Source organism: Convolutriloba macropyga, chromosome 6 (assembly GCF_964194025.1).
Source record: "Convolutriloba macropyga chromosome 6, txConMacr16.3, whole genome shotgun sequence".
In the NCBI taxonomy this organism is placed as follows: Eukaryota; Metazoa; Xenacoelomorpha; order Acoela; family Convolutidae; genus Convolutriloba; species Convolutriloba macropyga.
In genome coordinates this window covers 55,144,573-55,166,872 of record NC_134473.1, presented here as the reverse complement: position 1 = coordinate 55,166,872, position 22,300 = coordinate 55,144,573, and the positions used below count along the sequence as shown (strand labels likewise).

Genomic DNA, 22,300 nt, shown 5'->3' with positions numbered 1-22,300 from the left:
ATTGACCAGAGAAAAATAAATTAGGATTGGTTATTGTTAACTCTTAACAGCCATTAAACTCAAAATCTTTCAACGGTGCTCAATAACTACGCTCAGATTGAACCCGATGGGAGACAAAGGTTGCTTGTCATGCGTAGATAAATAACAAGACATCACAATGAGTCTTATGACTGTGAAAACAATCACAAAAACAGGCAAAAACAAAAATTCATTAGAAAAGTGCGAGAAGAAAGTGTCGAAGCCAATTAAACCATTAGCTTTTCACTGAAAGATTTATCTGTGATGCACTGAACGTCCTCTTTAAGCCAATGGAGCTAGATTTAATTTTTGATAATGTGTTAAATGTTTGGATGCTGTGATAAGAGTTTAAAAACGAACAATAATACAAAAATATCAAAAAAAATTTTTAAAAAAAATGAATTGAAATCTTGTGTAATTGAAGTCATATAACCAATAGTTAGAAAATAAAACTGCTATCCAGATTAATTTTAGTTGCAATAGAAAGCAAGTGGATCTTGTCAATACTGACACTGACTAACAGTTCACAAAAAAGTTTAAGATTTGTTAAGGTTCAAAAAAATGTTTCGAAAAATTATTTTTAAGTTCTTAACAGCCATTAATTTCAATAGCTTTTGACGGAAGTCAATAAATACGCTCGAAGATGCCTCCATGGGAGTACACTTACTTTGTTCATGCATAGGTAGTCAATAAGATATCTCAAAAAGTCTTATGACTATCAAAACAACAACAAAAACAGGCAAAAACCAAAAATTCAAAAGAAAAATGCGAGAAGAAGGTGTCGAAGCCAATTAAACCGTAAATTTTTACCATGAAATTTTTATCTGTGATCCACTGAACATCTTCTGTAAGCCAATGGGAGATACTAATATTTGGAGAATGTGATAAGGTTTCAAAAGTAACCAATAATACAAAATATCCAAACTTTTTTTTATTTTTTGAGATCTTGTGTCATTGAAGTCATTTAACCAATAGTTAGAAGATAAAATGGCTAACCAGATTGAATTTGGTTGCAGAATGAAGGAGGAGGGTGCTGTCACCCCTTTACTGACTTACAGTTCACGATAATAAGTTTACGATTCCTGAATGTTCAAAAAAAATAAAAAATTTTTTAAGTCTTAACAGCCATTAGCTGTTCCGTCAAAGCACTAGATATGTTCACCTAATGCTCATTATGGAACTTTTTACACTGTTATTCAATGAAATCATGCCAAAGGACTCCAAAAATTAGTAAAACCTCAAAGAGAAACTAAAAATTTCATTTAAAATTACGAAAACTCAGAATCGAAGCCAAAAAAACATGAGCAAATCCTTGAAAACGATGAATTTTGTTCATTGGGCTTCAGTTGAACGTAAAGGAGGTTTGTTGTTAAATAACATCAATATAAAAAGTGAATTGTCTCTAGGTGACTTTAAAAAAGCACAAAAAACAGAAATTTTATTAAAAAAAAAGAGCTCTCAAATAGAATTCGATTTTTTTTGATAGTGAACTTCCCTATGAGACCAGAACTATGGACCAGCTTTTTAATGATACCACTCACATTTCTCTACGATAAATATATCGATCGGCCAAAATTCACTGAACAAAAAAAAACCGTTTGAGTATATAGTTCCTCCCCCCCACAAGTGGGGTCGGAACAAAAAGCTTTAAAGGCATTTTTAAAAAAATTTTCATTAAGGTTCTGCGAAGGAACGCAAATGGCAGCTTATTTAAGCTACTCATTAAACATTTGAATGAGCAGTTGATCAGATCTTACAGGCTAGGCTGACTTTTTTTTATTATTCTGTAATTGTGGAAGGCTGAATTTTAATCGTTTAAGAATTTAATATATTACAAATTCTTAGTCAGGCAATTTATTGTCTCATGAGTGCTGATAAGTATCTGCTAGATATTTGTGAGGAGCTAATTGCGCAATAAAAAAATTTCATAATCATTGCCGAAACTTCATTGGATCATTTGTTCTTTTAGGGTTGAGAGGTTGCAGACTCCTCAGAATATGTTGCTATTGAACTTGGCATTGAAGTCATATAGCCAATGGTTAGAAGATAAAATGGCTAACCAGATTGAATTTGGTTGCAGAATGAAGGAGGAGGGTGCTTTCACCCCTGTACTGACTTACAGTTCACGATAATGAGTTTACGATTCCTGAATGTTCAAAAAAAATAAAATTTTTTTTTTAAGTCTTAACAGCCATTAGCTGTTCCCTCAAAGCACTAGATATGTTCACCTAATGCTCATTATGGAACTTTTTACACTTTTAGTCAATGAATTCATGCCAAAGGACTCCAAAAGTTTGTAAAACCTCAAAGAGAAACTAAAAATTTTATTTAAAATTACGAAAACTCAGAATCGAAGCCAAAAAAACATGAGCAAATCCTTGAAAACGATGAATTTTGTTCATTGGGCTTCAGTTGAATGTAAAGGAGGTTTGTTGTTAATAGAACATAAATATAAAAAGTGAATTGTCTCTAGGTGAATTTAAAAAAGCACAAAAAAGAGAAATTTTATAAAAAAAAAGAGCTCTCAAATAGAATTCGAATTTTTTTTGATAGTGAACTTCCCTATGAGACCAGAACTAGTATCTTTTATCGCCTTTAGTCTAATAGGAACACAAAATTGGTTCATTTTTGGCGTGAAATTTAGTTTTGAAATACTATTTTTCTAGCAAATATTCAACTTTTGAGAAAAATTACACTAAAAGTGAACAAATATCCCGTGTTCACACAAAATTTCAATCCTCGATAACTCCTCGAAAAAACCGAAAATCAAAAAAATCTTTTTAATTTTGAATTCTACGCTGGACCAGCTTTTTAATGATACCACTCACATTTCTCTACGACGAATATATCGATCGGTCAAATATCACTGAACAAAAAAAAACCCGTTTGAGTATATAGTTCCTCCCCCCCACAAGTGGGGTCGGAACAAAAAGCTTTAAAGGCATTTTTAAAAAAATTTTCATTAAGGTTCTGCGAAGGAACGCAAATGGCAGCTTATTTAAGCTACTCATTAAACATTTGAATGAGCAGCTGATCAGATCTTACAGGCTAGGCTGACTTTTTTTTTATTATTCTGTAATTGTGTAAGGCTGAATTTTTATCGTTTAAGAATTTAATATATTACAAATTCTTAGTCAGGCAATTTATTGTCTCATGAGTGCTGATAAGTATCTGCTAGATATTTGTGAGGAGCTAATTACGCAATAAAAATTTCATAATCATTGCCGAAACTTCATTGGATCATTTGTTCTTTTAGGGTTGAGAGGTTGCAGACTCCTCAGAACATGTTGCTATTGAACTTGGCAGTGGTGGATACTATCATGATGATGTCCTGCCAGCCCATATTCCTCTACTCCAGTCTTGTCAAGGGATGGCAGTTCGGAAATGCTGGTCAGTATAGTCCTCCTCTTGATGAGGTCTTTAAAATCTAGAAAGAATATTGAAAGCTGGTATTTAATTAAATACATTCTGGTACATAAGATTTCAATAATCATGTCGCACCTTTCCCATAAAACAAAGTCTTTACATTCCTTAACCCATATTAACGAAAAAATAACTTTCCAAGTGATGTTTCCATTGATATTGTTTTGATAATAAGATTTCAGCCGGTTACACTTATCGGTTATATGCTGCCAACATACCCAAATTGTTAAAATGATGCATATTATTCTAGGTTGCCGCATATCGGGTACCTTTGCCACTTTCGGAGGTCTGGGATCGATCTCTTCGATGACAGCCATTGCATATGACAGATACATTATGATATCATTTGCGGCAGATGCCAAATCAATTGCCAGCAAGTCCAGATCCAGGAAAATTATCACTTTTGTCTGGCTATACGCTTCCATTTTCGCACTGATTCCCAACTTGGGCTACGGCAACTTTGTTCTAAACGGTAAGAAATGTTCGGAAAGTTTCAAATGTGCGTCGATATCAGCTGTGAACTGATACGGATCACTCTAAACTTGTTTGCGTGCTATGAATTTTATTCTTCCATGATTTCTTTTTTCGTTGCGACCATTTTGTGTGGAGGGCTATCTTTGTGACAAGATGCAAATACAGTATCGTTGAAAACTCTTGAAAGCCGAATCGGCTACATTGTAAAATGTAACTTCTCAAAAAAAGGCAGGCTTTAATTATTTTAGAACCAAATGCTCAATTCTATAGATAATAGTTTGAAATGCACTATCGTTCGAAATCAATTCATTTGAAATAGGGTGAGCAAATAGTGTTCATTTAAAGTTACAATGAATAAATAATTACAGGTTTTAAATAAGAATGCAGATTTTAGAAAACAGGTTTTGGGGTTTTTTTATGTGTGACAATTTCACATGACGTGGCTCGTATTAATAGTAGTTCACGTTAAGTCCATGCGTTCAATTTAGTTTTCCCGTGACCATCCTCCGTTGCTTTTTCGAACAAATTGTTATTGCATCATAGCTCAACCAGAATGAGCGGGTTTGGTCAGAATGAGCGCATAAATATGAAAGAAACTGCTTTGCTAAGTGAGCTATTTTTGTTTAAATCTTATGATACAATAGTACGGAGTTACTAAATTATAGCTCAATTTTATCACCTGTTGTCTTGATATCATCCCTGCGATGCTTGCTTGTTCCTTTAAAAATGCAACAACTCACTGTGTAAGGATGTTACTGCTTACTAATGCGCTTCAATGACAAAAAGATTTTTAACTTTTGAATTTTTGGTTTTTCTTCCCGAAAAACAAATTGATATGGTACAATAACAGCATTTTTTAACAAAGCAAATTTCTATTCATGTCTGTGTGAATAGAATACTAAGTCTTCAAAGTTCAAGATGACTCTATCCAAAAGTTAGCTATCACGCATCCGAAATTAAAAGTTCTTTAAAAAAATGAAACTTAAAAAAACTCTCTTAAAATTTTTGTGAAATTTATTTTTGTTGAGGCCAGGCTTCACGCTAAACAAGTAATTTGAAGGGCAAATCCAGCAATGAAGTAGGAATAGCATGACAAGCGAAATTTTATGGTATATTGATTTTGTTCAATTTTGTCATCTTTTATACTTATAATTTATTATTAGTATGTGAATAACATACATGAAGTGACACGAAATTTCAAACTATCGGAACATCAGCAAAACGATTTTACGACTTAATAATATTGCATCAGATTATAGGAGATTAATTTGCGAATCAACCTGTTATTGGTACGGAAAATTCGACAAAAGTTCTATATAGCTAACCTACTTCCCATGACGTCAATTTTACACTGCAACGGTGACGTTATGGAAAACTGTTAATAAATCCGTCGACATCTTTATCTGTAACCAATCGCACTTGTAAAACCAGGTGACTAGCAGCATAAAAAAAGCTTGAAACACTACCAAAAATCAGTTGAAATTTTCCGTTTTAGTTTTCATTAAGCTGATATACAATGCTTATTGAAGCACACTTTCTTGTTAATGTACTTGTTATCATATCATCGTTTTTTAGATCATCTTTTTGATTGTACAGTTTTTAACTAACTTGTGAAACTGACTATGAAAAGAGAATTAACTTTGATATTCTCAATCTATCCTTCTCATGAAGAAAGATCCAAAGTAAGAGAAACTTTGTGCTAAGGATGAGCTCAGTTTCTCCTACTTGCTTTGAAGTAGCCTAGCCTAGTTTTGACAGATGTTATTGAGGATAATTGAGAAACAAGACTTATTTACTAAGCTGAATCGGATTTATAGTATCTGAGTTGCTTTGAAAGCGCCCCTTTAACGAGGAGATTCGCTACAATCTTGAAATTTAGTTGACAGTTACTTGAAGTTGTGTTTAGTATCTTGCTACAGCGGTATTTCTGATTTTGATTTATAATTTGAGTTATTAACAAAACTCCAAAAACTTGATTTTTTTCAATTTGGAATATTTTGTTATTCTGAGCGAAAAAAGTTTCTTAAACAGCAAAGCTGAACAATTAGTTAAAAAGATTGGTTGAGTATCACCTAATGCAACGTTAATCTCGAGTATAGTGGATAAAAGAGTTCACACAAGTTAATTAAAAACGTAATATCTGGACAGATTTGAATCCGCTGAAACGAACTGGGAGGTGTGAGGTTTTCCTGGTCTTTGATAAGAGCGGAGCTGTTACATTTGGTCTGCCGACCCGGACAGTGGATGGCAAACTGTTGTCCAATCTGATGAAGAGAGTGGCAAAGGCTGCAACCGTTTAAAACCAAAGGAATCAACAGCAAAGGCCAGTGAGGTAAACAAAAGAGTGCAATTTGAAAAAAATTGAAGTGCGCACCCTGTTTGACTGGACTAAAGCAAAGCAAAATCGAACAGCAATCATGCAATTCATGCACAAGCAGCAATCAGCAGAGAGAATCATTACAGATAGCAGCTCACAAATACATTGCTTCTTCAAAGCTAATTGGAAGAAGTTAACACTTAACAGTGTCTTGGTTACAAAATAATTGAAGTTTCGGATCGACCCAACAAATTAAAGGTCTTCTACTAGCAGACTGTTCACTTTCTAGAAGTAGAAATAACCAAGTAACTGCAGCGTCAAAACAAACTTGTGCCTTACCAGCAAACTACGCTGAATTACATTTGCAAGAAGCAAGGAAGTGCAAAGAAAGTTTGGACTGTCATTGGCTTGCATATATATGCAAAGACATGCAACCAGCATTGAAAGCAAAGCAAAGCAATGCAACTCAAGGAGTGAATGACAGCGAGAGCAGAACAACTATTCAACGGACAGCCCTGTTGCTCGAGCAGTACAAATTGGAGCAACAGCAAGCGGTCAGGATACGGAGAATGTATCGGAAACACACTCAGCAAAGCAAAGGCGTAAAGAACGATGATGAAATTTGATATCAAATTTGAAACCAATTTGCAACTACAACAGGCACTTTTTGAATGGAGAAAACTAGAACTGGAGATTAAAATGAAGGAATTTGAAAGCAATCATCTACTATTTGAGGAAGGGCGTGAGCTAGAATGCAAAGTGAAGAGAACAGCATTAGAGAATGATGATGTTTGTTCCCAAGCAAATAGTGCTCAAGATAAATCACCGTTCACTTAGATCTTTAAGAAAAAAGATGCCTCAGAATGGGCCAGTAGAATTGACAGCCTTCTATCAATAGATCGATCAACAGCTCGCTTCGGAGAAACCCCTAAAATTAACAGGCATAGTCACCTCTCATAATGTCGCAGTTCACGCGACCAGTCCTTAAGTATTGAAGACCAAGACGTTTCCACCAGAGTTGCTTTATGATACAATGATGGTTACTTAGGTATAAGTAGACTACCAAAGCTAAAATTGAAGAAATTTGATGTTAACCCTCTCGAATGGACTTAGTGTTCTAGTATATACATTGCTTAACTAAATCAATACCCAATAATGGACTCAGAGAAGATGGGCCAAATGAAGACGCTACTGACAGGCAAACAAATTGATCAATATCTTGATTGGTCTCTTATCGGCAGTCCTATGTTGTTTCATGGAGCATTAATGGAGCATTCATCAAGATCGACACTGTTCATGGCAGCAGATAAACTACCTGAAGTGCTCAATAAGGTGTGGTGACTCTATGTTGATGATAAAGACAAACACTGGCTTGATCTGATTATCTTTGTAAAATGACTATCTAGGATGGCATTCATGCAGAAAAGCTTTTCAGTTTTTAAGGGAAAGCGGAAGGAAGAAGACAGCTCGAACAAGAAGTAAATGCAAAGTGAATACTGTCCACTAGCTCGGGGTCTTCATTAAAATTGGAACCGTCTACCATTCCGGAACATGAGTGTGAACAATCGGCACACAGCAGTGAGGAAGCAACGCTTATGTTACGGTTGACTAGGCAACCCAAATGCAATCAAAGGGTTAAATTCAATGCCTGCGGCATCAATGGATGGATCAAGAAGCACAATCGATTGCTACACTCATAAAATCAAATTAACGAAGGCAATCACGCAGTCAACGCAAGCGCAGAAACAATCAACCAGAGTACCGAAGTTACAAGATATCTTCAGATATTTGCGTTCTGAATACAGAGCGTTGGCTAAAAACTGGAGACGTATGCTTTCTTCGACAGTGGAACAACGTTTCATCAATCAACTAACGTGTAGAACAACTTATGAGCACAGGGCACCGCTGTTACGCTCAACATAGCTGGCATACACGGAAAGAAAGACCTAAATTCCGAAAATTTCCTCTCAAAATAGCGGACTGCAATCAAAGCTGCCTTCAAACGAAGCGTTTACACACCCATCAATGTCATTGGGAAACACAAATTAGAATTACATTCAACGGACTTAAAACTGCTGACACTTGAGTGTTCTAACTAATAAAACCATCACTTCATGGAAAATTGCATCATCCTTGGTCATGATGCTTACGAGCTACAACGCCCATGGTACTACAAGATCGGAACATGAATTGAATCTGTCGCCGTTCTATCCGAGCTAGGTTGGTTAATCAGTGGACTTATGACGGGCAAAAGAAGATAAAATGTTTGTCGTTTGTGCTTCACAGAAGATGTGAAAATGGCTGATAATATACAAAACTGGTGGGACATAGAAACTGCTTCCAAAATCAACGTCGTCAGTCAAAGATGGAACTGCAGGCACAAAAAATGCTAGAGCGTACGACATCGTTTACAGACAAATGGTATGAAGTGGGAATGCTGTGGCATGAGCCAGAGCCAAACCTACCGAACAACTGCAACTCAGCCTTGGGTCAGCTTCACTCCCCAGAGCGAAGTTTCCAAAGGTACCCTAATCTGAAATGTTTTTAAATTTTAACCGATACAGATTGATAAAAGGGGTTCGTAGAGATATTGGACGAGTCGGAATTGAAAGGCACCTTCGTGAAAGAACGGTATTTGCTTCATCATGCCGTGCTAAACCCAAACAAGCCTGAAAAAATAAGACCCGTTAGCAATGTTGCTTCAAAGTACAAAGAATTATGTCTAAATGAGAGGCATAATTCTGCTACACGGGTTGATCGGATCCAATCTGCTACACGGGTCCAATCTGCTACACGGGTTGATCGGATCGATATTCAAATTTTTCGAAGATGCAGTAGCCGCGGCAGCTGACATCGATTGGTTGTTTATGAAAGTTTAAGTTTCGAAAAAGAATAGACGTTGCTTGAGATTTCTGTGGCGTCGGAAAACTAAAGAACCTGTTCAAATAATTGAATATCAGCGTCATGTATTAGGAGCTAAGAGTTCTCTAACTTGTGCAAGCATCGTTCTCAAGCGAGCTAGACTCGAAAACAAAGAAATGAGTTCAACCGCGGCAAAGGCAATAGAAAATAGCTTCTACATGGATGATTTTACCCAATCAGTAGAAACAACTAATGAAGCCTTCAATCAACTACAACATTTTTTCGCAGCATGGATTTGAACTGAAGAAGTGGATATCGAAAAACGAAGCAGTTACCGAAACAGCCCCAAAAAACCTGAAATCAATCAGCAACACCAAGCAAGTCGGAGTTGAACCCAATATAGAAGTATATTCGGTATTTAGATTACGAGGAAACGTTACTGATAATAGTCTTCAATTGTGCAGAGGTACGAACAAAGAATTTGAAGCACGAGGAATTTGAAGCCTATGAACACGAGGAAGATTCTGTCACTGGTAGCTTTAGCATTTGACCCGTTTGAATAGTTAGCCCCGTTCAGTGTTCACATGAGACGACTTCCGAAGGGCGTCTGGACTATGAATGGGCAACATTGGAGCAACAAAGTGGAACCTGGCGAAGCAGCAGAATTCTTTAAGTGAAAAAACCGTTTTCCGATTGTAGCTGATCGAAACAGAATTAGAAGGTACGTCAATAGAGAAAAAGATAAAACCGCACTTCATGTTTTTCCTGACGCATCTGAAGATACAATATGTTCAGTGCCCTGTCTATGTTTGCAACTAAAAGAATACCCAGCTGATTTAGCATCCGTTACTGGAAAATGCAGAGATGTCTGGATGAGCCATCTTTCAATAACAAGATTGTAATTACAAAGGGCATTCATGGCAGAGAGTTTGAAGGAACACATAGTCAAGGAACATGAAATGAAGATACATAGTTGCAGTTTTTTGTCAGAATCAACTACATTGTTGCAATATATACACAATTTGTATCGTAAACAGCACGCGTTTGCCGCCATTCAAGTAGCTGGCATACTGGATACAACTGATGCTTCACAGTGGAAAAATGTGAGCAGTATCATTAATCCAGCGGACTTTGGCACCATTAATCCAGCGGACTTTGGCAGTTGATGAAAGAGAAAAATCAAAGGCAGTCATCGTCGAGTTACTAGAGCCGGAACAGTTTGGTAAAGTGATGAAAACTCTCAAATCTGAAAGGCAAATTTGAAATAGCACCAAATTCCTACAAGTTTTATCTTCCTGGTTGAGGAGGGACAAATTCTGGCCAGGAGCAGAACAAGCAAAAGTCAATTGGACTTCAATTTGAAGCATCTAATATTGCTATATTGGAGACATCATGTGGTAGAGATATTCATGCATTTATACGTGGTACCCAAAGTGGACACAGACAGTTTTCTCAATGAAATTTTGTGATTTATTACACGGAGAGGCATACTGAATGCAACCATCAGCGACAACGGGACAAATTTTGTTGGAGCTAAAAGAAAATCTACAGAGTATTTTGCAGCACGAAACAAAGAACGGATCGAAGAGCACCTAATTCAACGAGGAATCAGATGGAGGCTCAACCCAACTGCAGCACGCTACTTTTTAGGACTATGGGAACTGTTGGTGAGAATTTCCACGAAAGCAATGTATGCTTTGTTGGCCAACGTGCCAATGTTGAACAATCGGCCTTGTGCCAACGTTGAACAGTCGGCAAAATTGGTAATCTACAGCAAAAGAAAACCTCAAAAAAGACAACAATCTCGGTTGTCTGTTCAAAGAGAGCAATAAGTGAGGATATTACAGTCTAGGTCGAGTTATGGAGACCAACGATGGGTCTGACCGTATGATTCGATCAGCGACAAGAGTTTTCAAGCTACCGGAAGTGAAGCTCGCCACTGTGGTACCAGAGATGTTTTCACAAAGGAAAACAAAGCCGGCTATGTTGAGGCTACGCTTGACGCTAAAGAAATCAACTGAATGTCAAATCAATCACTAAAGTTAGAACAGCATGACAAGCGAAATTCAACTTTCCATTGCCGCCATATTGATTTGTTCCCTTTTGTCATCATTTAAATTAAGGAAATAATACTACTTCGTGAATATCATTCATGAAATGAAAGGCACGCTATAACTATCTGAGCATCAGAAAAACGACATTACGACTGAACAAAGTTGCATTAGATTCTCTGCAATTGATTTCCGAATCAAACTGTTATTGATACAGAAAATTTGGAAACAATTTTACATGGTTCCCTTGACAACAAATTTATTCTGAAAATGTGACGTTATGGAAGAATTATATTATTTTGTCGCCATCTTTTGTCTGCAACCAATCCGAGATGCGATTTTGACATGAAAAATCACGTTACTAGCAGCATAAAAGCAACTTGGAAAACTATCAGAAAACAGATCAACCTGCATTTTTTGTCATATTAAACTGACATACACTGCATATTGAAGCGCAATTTTTTGAACGGTAAATTTTTATCAAGTTTGGTTTCTCTGGATCATCTTTGTGGTTGTACAGTTTTAAAAAAATTTTTGAATTGTGAAAAAGAGAATTAGGTTTAATATTCTCTAATTTTCCTTCTCAGCAAAATTTTTCCTAAGACGGAGAAGATTTGTGTAATCACAAATTCATTTTCTCTTACTGGCTTAAACGTAGTTGAGCATAGTTTTGATACTGGTGTTGATGAAGCCAAGTGAGAACCAAATTTCTTCTATAAAATAAATCAGATTTATGGTCTCTCAGTTGCTTTAAAAGCGCCCCCCTTAACCAGAAGTTTTACTGAGCGTTGGTTGACAGTTATATAAAGTCATTCTCAACAATTTGTAGGTAGCTGATTGCCTAATTTCATATTATAAGTTTAGTTATTCACAAAACAAACCAAAATTTTTAATTATCTCAATCATTTTGTTATTCTGAGCAAAACAAGTTTGTTAAACAGCAAAACCGAACGATTCGTTAAAGACACTAACTCAATATGAACTAATGCAACGGTAACATACAACATGGTGGATAATACATTTCTCAAATTTAACTGCAAAAACAGATTATCCGCACAGTTTTGAAACCGCTGAAACGTATTCGCTGGTGTAAACTTTTTCCTTGTCTTTGACAGGAACGCAGCCGTTACAATTTTTGAGATGAATTAGCAATTGTTTTTTTTTGGTTTTTGTCAAAGATGGCTCGTCATTTACTATTTTATAAATTGTGAGTTGATCTTTAAGATTGAATTCACTGCGGATTTTTTTATCCCCTGATTTTTCTGTTATTCTCTCACTGAATTTTGTGTTTTCAGCAACCAAATAATCATTTTTTAAAGTCGGTTTACGTACTTGTGGGTTTTTTCAGCTTATCGCTCAACAATCGGTAAAAACGTTAAACATTTGGGCTAATATTTGTCAATATACAACATGTTAACGTTCGGGTTTTGTGAAACTCTTGTCTTTTCTCTCTTTCTTTTTGTACCAGCAAAACTGGAACAATCTTAACATGATTAATCTAACAATTAACATGACAATTAATCTGGAGATTTTATTGAATTCTGTGGATACATCAATATACATTCAAAAAAATCAGCAGATTTCATACTTGGCAAGTCTTTTTGCCTGATTTTTTTGCCAGCAAATTTTCTCTTTAGTTTACTTGACAGCATCAGAATAAATTTTTATAGAATAAATAATGTCAGTTATGTTTTCTCAACATTAATTTGGCTGACAAGACCTTAAAAGATGAACAGCACCTTAACATTAACATTTTGATGCCCGTTCATTAAATTTTTAAAACGCAACGAGTTTGCAGTAGTTGTTGCCTCAATTGAATTTGATGAAATCAGTATGGATAAATAAAGACTTATGACTTTTATCGGCGGCTTTTATCACCAGGTAAAAATAACCTCAATAAACAGAAATTGTGCTTTTTAGGGTTGCTCAAACTTAGGTGCATTCCATTTTTAGTTGGTTTCCAATTGCTCATTAGCAGCAAGAATTTATTTCTCGTTATCGTGAACAAATTGCATTTTTAGGTAATAATAACTGACGTCAACGGTGTTAAATTTCTATTCACACGCATCTCATTTTAAGTGCAACCTTTTCAAGCTAGCCTTTAATCCGCTACTGATTAGCCACCTACTGTAATCTAAACCATTGCTTTATGGGTGCATTTTTAGGTTTCAATCGGGTACGAAAAGGAAATAAAAATGTTTTCTTTTAAAGCTTTAATGTTGCGAGAGTTTAAAAGTTGTACTAAGCGCTCTTCAGTTTTGCACAATGTTATAAAATTATTCTGTAGAAGGAAATTTATTAGGGAAATTTATTAAGATCTATCATTCAATTATCAAAGAATGTTTGAACCAAGTTATGAGTACTCGTTTGTTTTTTTGTAAGATAATTGTTAAGTTGAGTACTGGTATTGATTCGTGCCTACTAAACTCACTGAATTTAAACAATGAAACATAATTAGGTTATTAAAAATCAAATGCATTTTCGTTTTTTTGGTTCTACGATCAGCTAAAAGTTAGCGTATGAAAGTAGAAACGGACAAAAATTTTTAGAAGTTCACTACCTAAAATTCCGAACCAATTTTTGCGATGCGAAAAATTTTTGGAGATGGAAGTTTTTAAAATTTCAACCTAATGCCCATAGAAGATGCTCAAAAAAGAACGTTTGAAGAAGTAGCAATAATTTGTTCACAAAATTGGAGTCTATCTTTTTTTAGTATATGTTAGATCTGCAAAAAACTATCTTTCATAGTTTGATGGTATCCGATATTGTGCCATTTTACTCTAATTTCACAAACTGTTGATTCTTATGGTTGCTGCCTATTAAAAAATGATGTTTTGAAACCAATAGTTTCTTTCTGAAATTAGAGTCTAATATGAGGTAGAAAAAGGGAAAATCTCTGCAAAATAAACTGCGGACAAACGTTTTGAAAATCAGTTTGCAATACAGCGTGTAAGTCGTGCCGTTCCCGTGATGGAGTTATCAAATTTTGATCACTGGTACGATTTAAAAGCAATGAAGATTTTAAAATGACGTAGTTGCAAACTGATCTTCAAAACTTTTTTCCGCAGTTTATTTTGCCTCTGCATTAATTTTCCCGCTGCAATTTTGCCACTGCATCTGTCTCGTTATCTTTATTTACTGATTTCATTCTCATTAATCGGGCATTTTTTTTAAGTGAGCATACTTATCTTCGAAGTTTTCAGTTCAAAGAATGTTAAATAGAGAATTAGTGTTTCTCTGATCTAAAAAAATTATTATGCTCGCTATCATTTTTTGATTTTATAATTTTGCCCTTTATCATCTAAAAAAATATCTTGTGCTTCTATGCATGTAACGGCTGCTCTCCTATCAAAGTCAAGGAAAACTTTACACCGCCCAATTCGTTTCAGCGGTTTCAAATCTGGCCGGATATTGTTTTTGCAGTTGACTTTTGTGAACTGTATTATCCGCTATACTGTAGATTACCGTTGCATTACTTGTTGCTCAATTACTCTTGATAACTAATTGCTCAGCTTTGCTGTATAACAAACTTGTTTCTCTCAGAATAACAAAATAATTCAATTGAAACAAGGTAACTCAAGGTAACTGTCCTAGTTACTGGTTAGGGCAAATAATTTCCGTCTCCAATTTATTAATATTTTCCGAGAGTTTTTCCCGATAATCAAATTTAACAAACGTAACCAAATTCGCACTTTGTGCTTCTCAGCGCACTCAATTGCTCAATAACGCAATCAGTAAACTACACTAAGCTTCGTTAAAGCCAGTAAGAGGAAGTGACTTTATGCTTTGCACATAGTTTCTCTTACTTAGGAACTTTGTTCCTCAGAAAGAAAGTTTTGAGAATATCAAAGTTAATTCTCTTTTCACAAGTCTAAGTTAAAACTGTACAATCACTAATATGAGATCTACAGAAACAAGATACGATAACAATTAATTTACCGCTCAAGAAAGCGTGCTTCAATACGCACTCACTGTATGTCAATTTAATAAGACAAAATTATCGAGTTTCAACTGATTTTTGGTAGTTTTTCAAGCTCTATTTATACTGCCGTACATGTCAAATTAGCATCTCTGATTGGTTGTAGATAAAGATGTCGACAGAATGTGAACACTTTTCCATAACGTCACTTTTTCAGTGTAAATTTGATGTCATGGGAAGTTTGTTAACCATGTGGACATTTTATCGAATATTCTGTATCAATAAAAGGTTGATTCGCAATCCAATCGCAAAGAATCTGATCCAATACTGTTAAGTCGTAGTATTGTTTTGTTGGTGGTTGAGGTAGTTCGAGTTTGAGTTTAACTTCATGTATGACGATTGTGTACTAATAATAGTTGCTAAATACAAAAGTTCAGCAAAGTGAACAAATCCAAATGGCTCCGATAGAATATAGCATTAAATTTCGCTCGTCATGCTATTCTGGCTTTAATGCTTGAAATGGCCTTGAAGCGCTATTCAATTTGATAATTGAGTTAGTAAGCTCAGCATCCACATCGCCGGCCATGTTTTCCATCGGGAAAACATATTTTCCAGGTAGTACTTGGGCCAGCTTCACTTCTGGTCTCTTGAACACTCCGTCGTTCGTTCAAGCTTTCGCTGATCGAATCACACCGTCGGACCCATCGATGGTCTCAGTAACTCGACCTAAATTGAAATATCCACGCTTATCGCTGTCTTCGACCAACCAAACGGGATCGCCTTTTTTAAGGATTTCGTTCGACGTAGATCGCCATTTTTGTCGATTATTCAGAGTTGTCAAATATTATTTCTGAAATCTGTCCCGAATCAGATTTGCGTAGGCTTAGTTTTGTCTAAAGAGTTTTCGGTGATGCACAAATTCTTCTGCGTATGGTAGATAGGGTAAGCAAACGTTCCTGTTGCCAAGCAAGAAGTGATTGGGGTTCAATGCTTCTAAGTCATTAACATCTGAACTGACTGGAGTCAACGGTCTTGCTCAACAATTCACATCGTTGTTGAAAGAACGTCCGCGGTGACTGATCTGTTCCTCAACACTGCATACATTGCTTTCTTGCAACTTCTCACTAACCGTTCCCATACTCCCCCAAAGTGAGGTGCTGCGGGTGGGTTGAACTTCCGTCTGATTCCTCGTTGAATTAGATGTCCATCGATCCCTTCTTTGTTCCATGCTGCAACGTACTCTGCAAACTCTCTTTCAGCTCCAACAAAGTTTGTCCTGTTGTCGCTGATGATTGTACATGGTTTGCCTCTTCGTGCAATAAATCTCATTATTGCATTGAGACAACTATCTATGTCTAACTTGGGTACCACTTCTATATGCGCCACTCTCATAGTTAGTCAAGTAAACAGACAACACCATCGCTTTTCTTTTTTGCGCCCAATCTTTACAATGAAAGGGCCAAAGTAGTCAACTCCAACATTTGTAAAGGTTGTTGAAGCCTTTAACCACTCTTCTGGTAGATCTGCCATTGCTGTTGCTATTGTCTGTGCTCTGCTTTTTCTGCAGGTAACACACTTGTTATTGATTGATCTTACGGCGTTTCGTATGCCTAGGATCCACATCTTCTGCTGAACGATGTTTCTTACATGCTCAATGCCTTCGTGTTGATTGTCCTTGTGCTCGTTTCGCAAGAATAGTTCAACCGCGTGATGTTTCCAGTGTAGCAAAATTGGATGCTTTGCATTGAAGTCCAATTGACTTTTGCCTATCTGTCTTTGGCTCGAATAAGTCCTTCTTCATCTAGGAAGGGGTTGAGTTGTAGACTTTTGCTGCCTTTTGGAATTTACTTTTCAGCTTTCAGAGATTTCATCTCTTCACCAAACTGTTCTTGCTGTATCAACTTGAATATTGTTGCTTTTGCTTTTTCTCTTTCTTCAATGCTGACTATGAGTGTCCCTGGTATGTGTTTATTCAATGCTCTCTGTACGTATGCTACTGTGTTCACTAGTCTGTTAAAGTTACTGAATCGTTCCCACTGAAAAACAACTTTCTTTTCTTCAGTCTGTATCATGAAGGCTGATGAGGGTATATTCTCTTCATCCGATGCAAAGATTAGGTTCACTTGCTCTGACCACACGCTTTCTGGTCATTTCAACCAGGCCGGCCCAGTGAGCCACACACTTCTCGTGAGTTCCTCAATATTGATTGCTCTGGTGCCAATGTCCTCTGGGTTGTTGATACCGCTCACATGTTTCCACTGTGAAACATCGGTTGTATCCAGTATCTCAGCCACTCGATTGGCCATAAACACTTGTTGCTTACGATTGGAACTGTGTATTCACTGCAATATCGTAGTTGAGTCTGACCAGAAACTGCAACTATTTATCTTCATTTCATGTTTCTTGACTATCTGTTCTTCCAACCTCACTGCCATGACTGCCGCTTCCAATTCCAATCGCAGTATTGAAAGTTGCCTCATCGGTGTCCCTCTGCATTTTCCAATGACAAATGCTTAGTCAGCTGAGTGTTCTTTTGGTTGTGAACGTAGATAGGCCACTGCACACATCGTGTCTTCAGATGCGTCAGCAAACACATGAAATTCGGTTTTATCCCTCTCTCTGTTGAAGTACCTTCTATCGATGCTTGTTTCAGCCACTATTGCAAGTTGTTCTTTCCGTCTCAGGAATTCTGCTTCGTCATCAGGCTCCACTTCTTTGTCCCAATGTTGCCCATTCTTAGTCCAGATGCTTTTCAGAAGTCGTCTCATGTGAAAACTGAACGGAGCAAAGAACCCGATCGGGTCGAATACTGAAGATACTAGTGAAAGAAGCTTCCTCTGAGTTATGGTTTCTTCAACTTCCTTGTTTTTATCTCTGCATACTTGAAGACTGTCATCAATAACGGTCAACTGTAGTCCTAGCACAGAGGATCCCTCTGTATTGGGTTCCACTTCGACTTGCTCCGTGTTGCTGATCGATTTCAGGTCTTCTGGGATTGCTTCGGTAACTGCATAATTGTTGCTTATCCACTTCTTCAATTCAAATCGATGTTGTGAGAGAAGAGGTTGTAGTTGATTGAAAAACTTCAATTGCTTCTTCAGGGGTTTCTACTGATTTGATGAAATCGTCCATGTAGACGTTGTTTTGTATTGCCTTTGCTGCAATTGGATACTCTTTTTCGTTGTCCAGTCCCACTCGCTTGAGAGCTCAGTTTGCACAAGTTGGAGATTTTTTAGCTCCAAATACGTGACGCTGATATTCGTATATCTGTACAGGTTCATTAGTCCTTTGGCGCCATAGGAACCTCAAGCAACTTCTATCCTGCTCGGGAACTTTTACTTGTAGAAGCATCGATTCGATGTCAGCTGTTAGAGCTATTGGTGCTTCACGGAATCTGAATATTGTTCCAATCAACCCATGTAGCAGATCAGGTCCTGCTAGTAGCTTATCATTTAGGCATACTTCTTTGTACTTTGATGCAGCATTGCAAACACGTCTTACTTTGCCAGGCTTGTTTGGGTTTAGCACTGGATGGTGTGGCAAATACCATTCCTTCCTGAAGGTTCCTTTCACTTTGGACCCGTCCAAAATTTTTAGGAATCGTTTTTCTACATCTGTATCTATTGACTGTTGATACAAACACTTAAGGTTTGGGTCCCTTTGGAATCTTCGCTCCAGTGAGTAAAGCTGAACCAAGGCAGAGCTGTAGTTGTTCGTAAGGTTTGGCTCTGGTTCACTCCACAGCATTCCCACTTCGTACCAGTCGCCTGTAAATTTCGTCGTACTCTCTAGCATCTTCTGTGTCATCAGTTCCTTCTTTGACTGACTGACGACGTTGATTTTGGAAGCATAGGCTTCTATGTCCCACCAGGTTTGAATATTCTCAGCCACTTTCACATCTTCAGTGAAGGCGAAATGACCAACATTTTGCCTTCTTTTGCCCGTCTTGGGTCCACTGACTACCCATCCTAGCTCTGTTAGAACGGCGAAAGGTTCACTTCGTGTTCCTATCTTGTAGTCCAATGGGCGTTGTAGCTCATAAGTATCTTGACCAAGGATGATGCCAACTTCCATCAAGTTGAAGCTTTTGTTGGATAGAACACTCAAGTGATTGAAGCTTTGCTTCAGCTTGTTGTAGTTGTAGTTGGAATTTCCCAAGGAGATTGACGGGTGTGCAAACGCTTCGATTGAATGCACCTTTGAATGTAGTCTCTTTATTTTGAGAGGAACCTTTTCTGTTTTCAGATCTTTGTGCCGTGTATGCCAGCTATGTTGAGCGTCACATCGGTGCCTTGGGCTCGTAACTTCTCTTGCACACTTTGATCGATGAATGAAACCGTTGATCCACTATCCAGGAAAGCATATGTGCTAAGCCTGTTGCCACCGCTCTGTATTGAGACAGGAACTATCTGAAGAAAACTAGTAAGTTCGTTACTCTTGTTGATTGTTGCAGCGCTTACGCTGATTGAGTGATTGCTCTCATCCATTTGGTTTTCTGAGTGTAGCAATCAGTTTTGCTTCTTGATGTATCCATTGATGCCGCACGCATTGACTCTACAATCGTTGATTGCATGTCTTTTGCCCAGACATCCGTAAGATAAGGGTTGCTTCCTCACTGCTGCGTATCGACTATTCACACTCATGTTCCTGAATAGTGGACAGTTTCATATTTTATGAGTGCCATCAGCTAGCGGACAGTGATCACTTTGCGTTTGCTTCGTTTTTTCGCATTCGAACTTGCACTGAACGTACACGAATGCTATCCTAGATAGCCATTTTTCAAACAAAATCAGATCAGGCTGATCTTCATCTTTATCATCAACATAGAACCACCACTTCCCTTTGAGAACTTGAGGTAGTTTATCTACTGCCATATACAGTGTCGAGCTCGATTGCAGATCACCAATCTGCTTGTAATCTTTGAGCACATTCACAAAGTTCGAACCAAAAACTGAGAAACTGATAAGACCTGTTGAGTCGTGAGGTTTCATCTGACTTGCTTTGCGAAGACTCTCCAGTTGTGCATCAATGATCACATGAGGTCTTCCAAGTTTCCTCTCCAGAATTCTCCATGCAGCAACATAGAATTGTCCAGAATAGCCCATTCCAGAGATTGCTGACATTGCCTTGCCCGTTAGTAGAGTCCCAGATGGCTCATCTTCTCTGAGTCTGGTATTAGTCGTTGATACACTGTAGCAATGAACATACTAGACCACTCTGGCCATTCGAGAGGGTTTCCTTCGAAGTTGTTCAACTTCAGATTTGGTAGGTTACTGCTACCTGCGTACCTACTGTTGTAGCGTGGAAGACCAGTTCTGGGGAAAACGTCGCGGTCTTCAACACTTGAGGATTGGTCTCGTGAACTACGATATCGTGAGAAGTGACTATGCCTGTTCACTTCAGGGGTTACTTCGAAGCGAGCTGTTGATCTCTCTGGTGTTAGAAGGATGTCGATCCTGCTGGCCCACTCTGAGACATCTCTCTTCTTTGGGGTCCAGTTGAAGGGTGATTTGTTTCGAGCACCAGTTGATTGGGAACGAGCATCATCGTTTTCTAATGCTGTTCTCTTCACTTTGCGCTCTAGCTCACGCTCTTCTTCCAGAAGTTGATGCTTGGTTTCCAGTTCCTTCTTTTGCATTTCCAGCTCTAGCTTCCTCCGCTCGAACCGTGCCTGTTCCAGTCGCATCTTGGTTTCGAACTCGATATCAAATTTCTTCATCCTTTCCTCTCGCCTTTGCTTTGCTGAAGATGTTTCCGAAACGTTCTCCGTCTCTTGGCCGCTTGTTGTTGCTCCATTTTGCACTGTTTGAGCAACTGGGTTGTCCGTTGGGTGGTTATTGTTACTCTCGCTGTCGTTCACTGCTTGAGTTGCCTTGCTTTGCTTTGCTTTCAATGCTGGTTGCATGTCTTTGCTTATATATGCCAGCCAATGACAGTCCAAACTTTCTTTGCAATTCCTTGCTTCCAGCAATTGTTCTTCAGCGAAGTTTGCTGGTATGGCACAAGTTTGTTTTGCCAATCCCTGTTTTAGTGTTAACTTCTTCCACTAAATCTTGGAACTTCTTGCGTACCTTTGAGCTGGTGATTGAAACTCCTCTCTGCTGGTTATGCTCGAATTGCTTGGTTGCCGTTTGCTTTGCTTGTTCCTTAAAAGCGAGGTCAACTCTTCAACGTGTTTTGTGAATTGCACTCGCACCTTTCGCGCTGCCTCACTGACGTTGCGCTGTTGATTCGGTTGAATTTTTTTTGGGGTGCTCTTGGCACTCTCTGTATCAGATTGGACAGCAGTTTGCCTTCCACTGTCCGGGTTGGCGGACCAAATGTAACGGCTGCTCTCCTATCAAAGTCAAGGCAATCTTTACACCGCCCAGTTCGTTTCAGCGGTTTCAAACCTGTCCGGATATTGTGTTTTTGCAGTTGACTTTTGTGAACTGTATTATCCGCTATTCTGTAGATTACCGTTGCATTACTTGTTGCACAATTACTCCTGATAACTAATTGTTCAGCTTTGCTGTATAACAAACTTGTTTCTCTCAGAATAACAAAAAAGTTCGAATTGAAACAAATCAAATTTTGCTCGAGTTTTGGTTAGTAACTCAAGTTATAATTCGAAATTGCAAAATCCCCTATGTCCAGCTCTAGGTAACTGTCCTAGTTACTGGTTAGGGCATATAATTTCCGTCTCCGATTAATTAATATTTTCCGAGAGTTTTTCCCGATAGTCAAATTTAACAAATGTAACCAAATTCGCACTTTGTGCTTCTCAGCGCACTCAATTGCTCAAAAACGCAATCAGAGAACTACACTAGGCTTCGTTAAGGCCAGTAACAGAAACTGACTTTATGCTTTGCAAAAAGTTTCTCTTGCTTAGGAACTTTGATCCTCAGAAGGAAGGTTTTGAGAATATCAAAATTAATTTTCTTTTCACAAGTCACAATTAAATTAAAACTGTACAATCACTAATATGATCTACAGAAACAAGACACGATAACAATTAATTTACCGCTCAAGAAAGTGTGCTTCAATACGCACTCACTGTATGTCATTTTAATAAGACAAAATTATCGAGTTTCAACTGATTTTTGGTAGTTTTTCAAGCTCTATTTATACTGCCGTACATGTCAAATTAGCGTCTCTGATTGGTTGTAGATAAAGATGTCGACAGAATATGAACACTTTTCCATAACGTCACTTTTTCAGTGTAAATTTGATGTCATGGGAAGTTTGTTAACCATG

General features: G+C 37.6%; 2 protein-coding genes across 3 annotated transcripts in view; one reads left to right on the top strand and one right to left on the bottom strand.

The window, feature by feature from the left end:
* LOC142341776 (uncharacterized) overlaps nucleotides 1-22,300 on the bottom strand; it is a 645,707-nt gene that overhangs the window by 219,519 nt on the left and 403,888 nt on the right. The window lies entirely within an intron of this gene.
* LOC142341058 (rhodopsin-like) overlaps nucleotides 1-22,300 on the top strand; it is an 84,358-nt gene that overhangs the window by 30,277 nt on the left and 31,781 nt on the right. Inside the window, exons 3-4 of the mRNA XM_075391900.1 lie at nucleotides 3,275-3,408; nucleotides 3,692-3,913. Coding sequence (XP_075248015.1) covers nucleotides 3,275-3,408; nucleotides 3,692-3,913 — 356 coding nt within the window. The remainder of the gene's footprint in view (nucleotides 1-3,274; nucleotides 3,409-3,691; nucleotides 3,914-22,300) is intronic.